Below are 12,440 nucleotides of genomic sequence, written 5' to 3'. Positions count from 1 at the left end.
GTTTGTACATGAATTTTCATAGCAGCATCATTTATAGTAGCCACAAATTGAAGACAACTCAAATTTACTTCAACTGACAAATAGAAAACCAAAATGTGGTATAAATGTGGTATATCCACACAATAGAATATTATTCAGCCGTGAAAGAAATGAAATACTGATACATGCTACAACAATTTTATGCTAAGAACAAGAAATTAATCACAAACCATATATCACATGATTGTATTTGTAAAAAATGTCCTGAATAGGCAATCCATAGGGACAGAAATTAGTAGTTCCCAAGGATAGGGATGAGGTGGGGGGATGGGCAATAAGGAGTAACTTGCTGATAGGTATGGGATTTCTTTCTGAGATAATGAAAAGTTTCTAGAATTACATAGTGGTGATGGCTACACAATTTTGTGAATATCATAAAAGTTCTGAACTGTACATATAGAAAGGTAAATTTTATGATATGTAAATTATATCTCAATAAAAAGATAATTTTAAAAAAAAGTAATACAGACATAAATGTTATGTTATAGAATTTAAGTACTTTCTGAAGAAATGGGAATACAGAAAGACTTTGAGTGAAAAAAGTGTAAGATTTACATTTCAGAAAGACAACACTAACAGCAATGAAAAGAACAGATTAGAAGGAAGAGAGCCCTGAAAGAAGAAAACTCATCTAGGAGTCTATACAAATAAACCTGGCAAGCAATGAGGTTTTATTATACTAAGGAAATCACAGCTGAAAAGAAAGGGACAAATTGAAAAGGTATTATAGAATGACCTATTTCTAACAGCACTGACCAGACTTGCTACTGAAATAATTGAGTATAGGCTGTTTTTAATTGATAAAACAAAGTTTTATTATGATTATTTAGTGGAATTAAAGTAACATACCAGGATTTATAAAACCAATTGTGTTTATTTTACAACAAACTGTGAATAAGTTTATGGTTCCTAAAATATGAATTATTGTTTCCAAAAGAGAACTATTTTATAATGTTACCAAGTTGCTTTTTTTTTTTATTTTCACTAAAACCTATCCAGAATAAGTACTAATTCTATGTTTTACATTAGTATTCATTGTATTAAATCTGAGCAATATAGATTAATTGGGCAAACATTCTCTTTCATACTAATCCCATCTAGGGTAAATATTGATAAATTTTTGGCTTTTATCTTCCTGTTCTTTTATTCCTATTGTATGTATTTGTATACATACACACACATTTTAAAATATTATGTTTTTAAATATTTAGGTTATAAAATATTCATAAATATCATCATACTTTACATGTATTTATAAAGTACTTTTATGCTTAACAATTCCTATTGGAATGTCCCCTCAAAAATACAAGGAAATCATTATTTTTACCCTTGCAAGGTAGCTCATGGGCTTCCCAGGTGGCACTCGTGGTAAAGAATCTGCCTGTCAATCCTGGAGACATAAGAGACGAAGGTTCAATCCCCGGGTCGGGAAGATCCCCTGGATTAGGAAATGGCACCCCACTCCAGTATTCTTGCCTGAGAAATTCCGTGGGCAGAGGAGCCTGGTGGGCTACACTCCATAGGGTCGCAAAGCATTGGACATGACTGAGTGACTTAGTACAACAACAAAGTAGTTCATGGGGATGTAATTTATCATTATTTGTCTATCTCCTTTGATGGACATTTAGGTTTGGGGGGTGTTTGGGGGGCTTGCTTTTAAAAAATGAGTCACCCAGGCATCTTTGTCAAATCCTGTACTGTTTCCTATAAGTATTCCAGCAATTGTGGAAAATGGAGATAAAATTACAGGGGTTCAGAGTTGGAGTGGACAGTGACAGTTGCTCATTTTGAGGGCTACTTTGCTATTAAATTAGAGAAGAACCTGCAGAGTGGCCCACTAATGAAAATATTTCAGATTATAAACAAGGAAATGAAGGTCCATGGGAGACAGACAACCTGAAACAAGGTATTACTTTCAAAAGGCAGCGTGAAACTGTAAAAAGAGTACAGAACTCAAGTAGGAACTCTGGCTTACATTCTAACTTTTTTTATCATGAACAAGTTCTAGGGCATCTCAGAGACTTAATATTCCAAATGTAAATAAAAATATCTCTTCACTGAGTTGGCGTGAGTCTCACATAAGAAATTGAATATGAAAGTAACTTTTAAAGTGTCAAATATTGTTCACATATCAATTAATTCTTAATACTCATTCTTAATATCCAACACTTTGATGTGCTAACCACATTTTCTGTTAACACTCCAAATTCCCCAATACAGTGGCTTTCTACCAAAACACACAACTAGCATAACAGCCAACCTTATACTCCTATTTTACTAAATAATACCTATAGAAGAAAAGAATGATGTTAATATTTATTGACTACCAGATAAGATACTAGGCAGTTTTTTCTTATACTAGCCCTAAGATATAATTATTCCCATGACATAGACACAGAAGTTTAGAACCAGAGAAGTCAAGTAAGCTGTTTAGGTCTGGCAGAGTAAATCTAAGGCAAAGCTAAACAGGGATCAGCCTTTCTGATTCCCAATACATTCTCACTGAACTCAAACTTTGTGTGAGGAACAATCCATTTTCAACTTGCAGCAAACAAAACTTTCCATGTATCCTTTTTTTTTAATCTCTTCTAATGTCCATTTTCTGGTGCTAATTTCACCTTCACTTCTTATTCCAATGAACAACAGATTTGTTTTTTCCCCCCATATACATATTGATGGGATCTGCTACACATGCAGTGCCTCTTCTTCACAGATGGCTAAAACCCTTCCATTTTTCTTCTTGTTACAGAGGGGATAAAAAGTTGTTCCAAAAATTGAGACTAAAATTGATTCTATTTTTGAAACACACACACAAACACACACACAGCTGTAGTGAGAAAATATTCTAAGTCATTAATTCACTTTTTACTTTTCAGGTTGTCCCACCCCCAGAGCTGAATCTTATTCAATCCCTCTCAAAGGTTAGCTCATGTTTCTCAGGGATAGAGATTATCTTGGGTGATTAAGAGATAAGAACTACTGAGCAGCAGAGACAAGAATAGAAAGTACAGGATGTTGATTCTGAAAATAATGTTAGAAACCATCTAGGTACATTAGGTACAATGAAAACATGAAAGTGCTATGGAAATGTTTTGAAAACAGAATGGAGAGTCAGATTTGTCTCATTTCAGAAAAATGGAAAGTATGCAACGTACAGGTCACTAACACTGAGTTATTTCTGCCAGAGAAAAGAAAGGCTGACTTATAGCTTTACTGAGCATGAACAGCATTATTGGAAAGGAGGCAAGATACTGAAAGGTTCCTAGATGCACTCCCACAGAAGGAAAGAAACAAGGGAAAAAATGGCAAATAACACTCCCAACAAGAATACTGCTGAGAAAAGAGATGTGATTTATATCACCCATCATAACACAGCACATCACCATCAACTTAAAAGATATAAAGAATTCGTAGCTACACAACAAGAAAACAAATAAAAAATATGTGACTCAGGAATATGCACAAGTCAACAGAAACTTAAGCATGAGCTCGCGACACTTGGCAAAGAAGTTGGATAAAACAAAACTGTCATATATGAAGCCAAACAGGAAGCAACACAAAGAATGAGAGAGATATCTGAAATCACTGAAAAGGACAGAGAGAATAGGACTGACCGAAGTAAAGAGAACAAAATGTAAATGAAGAAAAAATTTGTAAAAAATCTGAGAAAATTTAAGATATAGAGGGAAGGTAAAAGAGAGTTAACATAAATATCACTATGCATTATACATATTTAAATGAATAATTACGAAAGTTTTGCAGAAAGGAATCAGATCTCGAATCTACATATTAAATGGTCACACCAGGTTACACAAAAACATGACCAGAAAAATGAGTAATACTTCAATTCAGTTCAATCGCTCAGTCGTGTCCAGCTCTTTGCGACCCGATGAATCGCAGCATGCCAGGCTTCCCTGGCCATCACCAACTACCAGAGTTCACTCAAACTCATATCCATCGAGTCGGTGATGCCATCCAGCCATCTCATCCTCTGTCGTCCCCTTCTCCTCCTGCCCCCAATCCCTCCCAGCATCAGGGTCTTTTCCAGTGAGTCGACTCTTTGCATGAGGCGGCCAAAGTACTGGAGTTTCAGCTTTAGCATCAGTCCTTCCAAAGAACACCCAGGACTGATCTCCTTTAGGATGGACTGGTTGGACCTCCTTGCAGCCCAAGGGACTCTCAAGAGTCTTCTCCAACACCACAGTTCAAAAGCATCAATTCTTCAGTGCTCAGCTTTCTTCACAGTCCAACTCTCACATCCATACATGACTACTGGAAAAACCATAGCCTTGACTAGATGGACCTTTGTTGGCAAAGTCATGTCTCTGCTTTTGAATATACTATTTAGGTTGGTCATAACTTTCCTTCGAAGGAGTAAGCGTCTTTTAATTTCATGGCTGAAGTCACCATCTGCAGTGATTTTGGAGCCCAAAAAAATAAAGTCTGACACTGTTTCCACTGTTTCCCCATCTATTTCCCATGAAGTGATGGGACCAGATGCCATGATCTTAGTTTTCTGAATATTGAGATTTAAGCCAACTTTTTCCACTCTCCTCTTTCACTTTCATCAAGAGGCTTTTAATTCCTCTTCACTTTCTACCATAAGGGTGGTATCATCTGTATATCTGAGGTTATTGATATTTCTCCTGGCAATCTTGATTCCAGCTTGTACTTCTTCCAGCCCAGCATTTCTCATGATGTACTCTGCATATAAGTTAAATAAGAGGGATGGTATGGGGAGGGAGGAGGGAGGAGGGTTCAGGATGGGGAGCACATGTATACCTGTGATGGATTCATTTTGATATTTGGAAAAACTAATACAATTATGTAAAGTTTAAAAATAAAATAAAATTAAAAAAAAAAAAATAAGCAGGGTGACCATATACAGCCGTGACGTACTCCTTTTCCTATTTGGAACCAGTGTGTTGTTCCATGTCCAGTTCTAACTGTTGCTTCCTGACCTGCCTACAGATTTCTCAAGAGGCAGGTCAGGTGGTCTGGTATCCCCATCTCTTTCAGAATTTTCCACAGTGTATTGTGGTCCACACAGTCAAAGGCTTTGGCATAGTCATTAAAGCAGAAACAGATGTTTTTCTGGAACTCTCTTCCTTTTTCCATGATCCAGCGGATGTTGGCAATTTGATCTCTGGTTCCTCTGTCTTTTCTAAAACCAGCTTGAACATCTGGAAGTTCACGGTTCACATATTGCTGAAGCCTGGCTTGGAGAATTTTGAGCATTACTTTACTAGCGTGTGAGATGAGTGCAATTGTGTGGTAGTTTGAGCATTCTTTGGCATTGCCTTTCTTTGGGATTGGAAGGAAAACTGACCTTTTCCAGTCCTGTGGCCACAGCTGAGTTTTCCAAATTTGCTGGCATACTGAGTGCAGCACTTTCACAGCATCATCTTTCAGGATTTGAAATAACTCAACTGGAATTCCATCACCTCCACTAGCTTTCTTCGTAGTGATGCTTCCTAAGGCCCACTTGACTTCATATTCCAGGATGTCTGGCTCTAGGTCAGTGATCACACCATCGTGATTATCTGGGTCGTGAAGCTCATTTTTGTACAATTCTCCTGTGTATTCTTGCCACCTCTTCTTAATATCTTCTGTTTCTGTTTTTTTTTTCCTTTCCTAGACCCACTGTCTTTTAGCATTGAATGTTATTTTCTAGAAGACTGAGGCCATCCTAATATTTTTCATTCACAATTGACTTGATACTTTTGTTGAATTTGTGAATGAAAAATATTAGGTTGGCCTCAGTCTTCCAGAAAATAACATTCAATGCTAAAAGACAGTGGAGCTAAGAAAGAAAAAGAAAAAGTACCTATAACAAAACTGTCATTCACCATCAAAACTTCAGACTACATAGTTTCCAGGAATTTTATAGGGTTCTTTACATTTTGAAGAAACAACTAAAAATGGAAAAAGAAACTAGCTAACAAAAAGACATTGAACGAATATTAGACTAAGTAGTTATTATTTAATTCAGTTATCTGATATACTAAGATTAAAACACATGGAGGATTATGGTCACAGGAATAAGGAACTTCTCTGATGGCCCAGTGGTTAGGACTCAGTGCTTCCACTGCAGGGGGCACACGTTCAATCCCTCCTCAGGGAACTAAGATCCCACCTGTCACATGGCATGGCCAAAAATTTTTACCACTATAAAAATAAATATTTGCAACATATATCATCAATCCCTAATGAATAAAGAGCCTCTAAGAAATTGAGAAACACCAACAATCCAAGAGAAATTTGGGCAAGGATATGAAAAACTTAAGCAGGTCTAGAATATAGGAAATTCCATAGGACAAAATGACCTGGTTTACTCAATAAATAATTTACAGGGGAAAAAATATGGAGGGTCATTGTTATTAGTTAAAAGAAAGTTTTAGAGATATATAAACCAAAGGCACTGTGTCGACATTTTTGAAACCTAATTCAAACAAATAATTAAAAACACTTGTTAAAGTTACTGTGGATATTTGAATATGGAGTATTAAATATTAAGGAGTCATTGTATTTTAGTACATGATGGTGATGATATTATGGATTGTTTTTAAAGGCTTATCTGTTAGAGAAACATACTGAAATATTAAAGGGTGAATTAATATGACATCTGAAATTTTATTTTAAATATTTCATTAACATTATAAGAAAGAAAAGGGATAGGTGAAGCAAAAATGTTGGTAAGTTTTGAATATGGAGATGGGTCTATGGGGACTCATTATATTATTCTCCCTACTTGTGAACATGTTAAAAATTTAATTATGTTCATTCAAATGAGCAGTTCTAAAAGCCCTGTATGGCAGTGCAATTATCTGTGTCTGGAGAACAAAAAGTCAGACACAACTGAGCGACTGAACTGCACTGACTGAGAGAACAAATAAATCAGAAATACCTCAATTACTTCAGTTACCACTGAAATACCCTTTGCTTTCCTTTACTGTTATTATTTGTTTTAAAAGTAACAATTTTAAGTGAGGAATGTAAGAGTCTTGTGACAGTTTTTTATCTTGAGCCGACTGACTCTGAACTGACTGGTCATGTAAGAAGGGACTTTGGCTAAAATGGGCTTCCCTGGTGGCTCACAGGTAATGAATCTGCCTGCAATGTGGGAGACCTGGGTTCAACCCCTGGGTCGGGAAGATCTGGAGAAGGAAATGGCAACCCGCTCCAGTATTCTTGCCCAGAAAATTCCATGGACAGAGGAGCCTGGCAGGCTACAGTCCATGGGGTCACAAAGAGTTGAACATGACTGAGTGACTAACACTTGATTAAAATAGAAGAATTACATCATTATAATTCTGCTCATGAAATCCTTTGTTATTAGGGTGGGGGAAGAAGGTATGTAAATATTGTGGATATTAAGAAAAGTTAATTTGTTATTGATCATAAGTGAGATACCAGGAGGTACATTAATGCTGCTATCTAACTATTCTGAAACCTCCTTTTCAGCATCTCACCACCACCTCCCCTAATTCATCCAGGGGAGGGCTTCTGCTCCTTTAACAAATCTTGCTATGCAGTTCATAATTATTTCAAGCAAGCTATTATCCATCACGGGTTAACTGCACTGTTGTTGTTTTTTGTTAACTCTCTGGACAATACAATATTTAAGATAACAAATAATAACAGAAGCATTTCAGACAAGAAGGGAAAAAATGCAAGGGGAATGATCAGAAGTAGGGGTTCCAGCACTGTCGAAGGACACCAAACAGGTCATAGTTCCTTGTATTTAATTTTAGGAATAAGTGGGCATAAGACTGTAGGAAATATACTTGAACTACTGAGTAATGCAAACTACCAGACACTTCTAATGCTGCTTTAGCAAAATTCATGCAGGCATGCACGCTAAGTCTCTTCAGTCATGTCTGACTCTTCACAACCCTATTGACTGTAGCCCACCAGTCTCCTCTGTCCATGGGATTCCCCAGGCAAGAATACTGGAGTGGGTTGCCACGCCCTCCTCCAGAGGAACTTCCAGACCCAGGGATCAAACCTGAGTCTCCTGCATTGGCATGCAGGCTCTTTACCATAAAGCCCAGCAAAATTCTTATTTCAAAGCAAATAATATATATACTTCATACAATTACCCCACATTGATCATTCATCAAGGAAAACATTCTCAGGAATGTTCTAAATTCAGATACCCCTTTATTAGCTTCATTTTAATTGATTTAAGAAGTTAAAAAATTATTTAAATTCATTTATTTTAAAAAAATATATTCCACTAATTTCAAGAAGACATCTCCCTCTACTTCCAAATCACTGTTATAATAACAGAACATAACCAAACATAATGTGCATAATGTACCTCTAGCTTTACATACAATCCTGCAAAACACAATAACACAGGATTAATGGATGGCACTGCTTACCTACTCAAATGATTAGAGAAATTCAATCATACTTTGGAAGATTTAATATGATTCCATGAGTATGATCTACAATATGATTGATTTCATTAACAGCATAATTTCAGTGACCTTTTCAAGTCCAGTGTGGTGGGAATTCAGGAGTCTGAAGTTCATAGCTTGCTATTTCAACATTTTCACCTACTTTTAATAGTTTCCATCTGAGTGGTGACACTTTGTTCAGATGTGCTTATCTGCTTTTCCATTCTTTTCTGCTGTGCTTATGCTACAATCAAACTATCATGAATTCCTCCCATGGGAGTCATGCCCTTGCTAGTATTGATACTTTTATTGCAGAATCTGCCCCCAAGGTAGCCAGATTCTTAACACTGCCCCTCTCTGCAGCTCACAGCGTAACCTGCTCCTCCATGACACCTGAAGGACACGAACACACACACACACACACACACACACACAGAGTCAGCTCACACCCATGCATACATGCCCAGGATGTGTGCATTTCAGATTCCAGAAGCTCCTGGCCTAGCTGTCATGAGTGCTACTCAGGCACTGCATTGGCATCTTCACTGATCAGAGACCCATACTTCCCCATGAAAAGAAACGACTCACTTGGTTTGGTGGTAGGGAGGAGATCTCATCTATTCATGCCTTCAACTTCCACCCTGAAAAGGTCACCCTCAAATCTAATCAGTTTAGATTCTCTTTCTGGACCTTACCTTGTAGTAAGGTAGCATCCTAATTTGGGCCCAAGGCACCATAAGAGCAACAAATTGAAATCACCATGAGGCCAAGAACTACATTTCTTTGACCACCATATCTCTTTCTCCTCTAAGTCTACCCAGGCCACTGATTACTTTGGATGACTGAATTTTGGTTTCGCTGGGTCTCATTCAACTCTCAGCTCTTGACCAGCACTTTCCCACATCCACCCCCAGGATGGACCTCAACTTCCTCTGCTACATCGTTATCTACCCCTGTCACACCCTCCAGAAACAACCTGCTTAGGCTGGAAAAATGACTCCTGCTCTGGACTTTGCCTCTTCACCAAAGTAACTGTAAACTGGCTTTTTATCTGACTTCGTGCCAGATCCAAAAGAGTAAACAAAGTCTCGTGCTGCTCCCATTTCCACTATCCCTGAGCCTACCCTGCTTCTATGGACTCCTGACATTTTCCTACTGAGGCCAAGGTCATAGCAAGAGATCTGTTTCTGGAATGATGCTTCGGTTCCCAGGCCTAAGAGTAAGAGCCTAAGTTTACTGAGTGCTCACTGTGTAGCAGAGACAGTTCAAACTATCTCATGGGTGTGATCTCACTGAATCCACACCCATAAAGTACCCAGGAGAATGATCAGGATCTCATTTAACCCACACTGTGAGGTTTACCAGTACAAATAAAAGAACACTTAGCTTCGAAAGGTCTTAAACAACAAGGAAATTCATTGTCTAAATTAGAAGTTCTAAGGTAGGGCTGGCTCTGGACATGGTACAATGAAGACACTGGGGCAGATACAGATAAGAACTCAGAACAGCTCAAATCCTCCATGACAGGTCCTGGCTGGCATAGGCAGCCCCCACAACCGGACCAAGGTTCCCTGACTTAACACTGCTGCGACTTAACTGGGTAATTGCCTCACAAAGGTATGCAGTTTCTTCTCAACACTCACCCCACTACCTCAGTGCCTCTGAGCCCTCCGGGCCCACAAAGAGATTTCAGCATAGCTCAGATAGCAGCAGTACAAGATCTAGGAATCTTGTCAGTTTCTTCAGGCAGGAATCTGGGGCACATGGATGGGTAGGAATTCTAAGGGGATCTGCCTGAGGAAGATGAAACGTTCAAATCGGGCTCCATTTAGTATGCACACATTTATCCAGGATCTGGGATTTAATGTTAGCTCAAGCATCTAAAAGGGGTTTTAAAACAATGTGCTACACTATGTATTGAAGCCCGAAATCAATAGCACCCAACAGGCATTAAGAGTTAAGAGGCAGAACATCTCTGACCATGTTGAGGAAGAACCCCAAAGCTCATGAAGATAGAAATATTGTGTGTCCTGACTTGTACTTGTTGTTCCAGTCTAATTATTAGTAGTGCCCCCTTGAAGTTCTCTCTAAAGTGTCCCAGTTTGGGATGCTGTGCCACCTGTCTGCCTCAGCCACCCCTTACCCATGCCACCTCAGAAGCACCAAAGAACACTCCCTTCACCAGGGCTATAAGAAAGGCGTCAGTGGGGGTAGTACGTGTTTCCCCGTAAAGCCCTGTGGTAACTGTCCTCTGGAGCTTAGTCGTGACAGTGGGGAGTACAGAGATTGAACGTTGAATTAGATTCCCTGATATCAGTGGGAATAATGAGAGTCAGGCTGAAAGTGGCAAAGGCCAATGATAGCCCTTAACCATGAAAAGACACTTTTTGGTATTTTTTTCGGTAGTGCTTGAAATTTATTGAAAAGAATGCAAATGCTTTTTCCAGGTAGCATTGAGGAGCTGGGCTGAGTACCTGCTTTTGTTTGTATTGTTCGGTTTTTAGTATTTTTGTCCAAATGCACACCTCGATGGGACTGCTGCAATTTTGAAACAAAGATGACAGGTGTGCAAAACTGGTGCATAGGAGAAATGTCAACAATTGGGTTGCCAGGCACAATGGGCCCCTGCAGCAATCTCGTGGGGCACGAGGAAGACTCAGAGTTAGTACAGAACAATTAATCAAGTTGAAAGATTAGCCCCTGGGGAGGGGGGTGGAGTTGTTGGTGAGCAGTCCAAATCAGTGTCCCAGGAGGTGTAGCCCACAAAGGCATATTCTAGGTTGCTCCTGATCTCCAAAGGCCGGGTCTGTCGCTGGAATCTGATGGAGCGTGCTTGGGTGGCAGCGCAGGTCGCTGGGCAGAGGTGCAGGCCTGACAGTCGGCAGGGCAGAGTATAGGCTGACCGGTTTGTAAGAGGAGCTTGCCCTAGAGCTGGGGCTCAGAACACAGTTCTAATGAGCGGTGAGGGTCCTGGGGCTGGCCAGAGTGGGCAGCAGAGCGCACTTCAGAGACGCCCCAGCCTCAGCAGCAGGTGACTGGAGAGCACTATGCCTGGAACAAAGACAAGCACTACGGCAGAGGGTGGAGGGTGAGGAAGACAACCAGAGGGGAGGGAAAGGCCAGGGGATCACAGCGTTAGGGGAGCGCGGCGGCTCCGGGCGGGGCGAGGCGGGGAGGCAGGGGGGTGGCGGCGGGCAGTGCCCTTCCCCCTCCTAGGCCCGAGGGTCTCCGGGCCTAATAATCATCTTCTTCATATTCGTCTTCGTCTTCTTCGTCGTCATCCCAGCCAAAACACTGTTTCATCTCATCGAGGAAGGCCCGGTAATCGCCCAGGATGGGGCTATCCATCTCAATGTAGGGCACCACCCACTCCTCGGCTTCCCCGGTGAGCAGGCTGATCAGGAATGCCACCTTCATGGCGTCGTTGCAGAATCGGTTCTCGTTGACGAGCATGTAAGACGCCGTCTGCACGATAAACTCGGGGAGCCGAGAGCTCTCGCCGTCAAACGTTTCAGGGAAGGGCACAGGGCAGCTCGGCGGACGTACCTGGCGCAGCAGGGTGGCCCTCTCGCACACCAGCAGCCGAAGCTGTTCCATGAGCTGGCTGTTCTCGATGCTAAGGGCGCGGTGCCGCATCAGAAGCGCGTGCAGCAGCAGGACCAGCTCATCCACCATGGCGAACAGCTTGGAAAGGCAAGGCAGGGCACAGCTCGATTCGGCCGGGATAAGGTGCGCTCGGAGGCCTCGCAGGAAGTGCGTGTCGGCGGAGACGCGCGGTGGCTAGGGGCGAGGGGCGGTGCGCGCAGGGGTCCTGGAGGCGGCGCAAGCTCCGCCCACACAGCCGAGCTGACAGCCCCGCTCCGGGGCCGCCCGGCTGGAGGGGGCGGGGCCGGGAAAGACAGGGGCGGGGCCGGGAAAGACAAGGGGCGGGGCCGGGGTGGCGCGGACAGGGGCTTGGGGTCCGCGCTCGCAGGTCTCGGGGCCGCTGGATAAAGG

General features: G+C 41.2%; 1 protein-coding gene across 1 annotated transcript; it reads right to left on the bottom strand.

The window, feature by feature from the left end:
• Positions 1-10,828: 10,828 nt before the first annotated feature.
• LOC112445078 (protein LDOC1) lies at positions 10,829-12,230 on the bottom strand. Its single transcript, XM_024988619.2, has one exon. The coding sequence runs from the start codon at positions 12,117-12,119 to the stop codon at positions 11,679-11,681; it is 441 nt and encodes a 146-aa protein (XP_024844387.1). The 5' UTR covers positions 12,120-12,230; the 3' UTR covers positions 10,829-11,678.
• Positions 12,231-12,440: the final 210 nt, after the last annotated feature.

This window comes from Bos taurus, chromosome X (genome assembly GCF_002263795.3).
Source record: "Bos taurus isolate L1 Dominette 01449 registration number 42190680 breed Hereford chromosome X, ARS-UCD2.0, whole genome shotgun sequence".
Classification (NCBI taxonomy): Eukaryota; Metazoa; Chordata; class Mammalia; order Artiodactyla; family Bovidae; genus Bos; species Bos taurus.
The sequence above is the reverse complement of the archived record's forward strand: the minus strand, read 5'-3'. Positions and strand labels throughout refer to the sequence as shown.

Coding starts and splice junctions, on each gene's coding strand:
- LOC112445078 (XM_024988619.2), bottom strand. CDS start 12,119: ATGGTGGATGAGCTGGTCCTGCTGCTGCACGCGCTTCTGATGCGGCAC.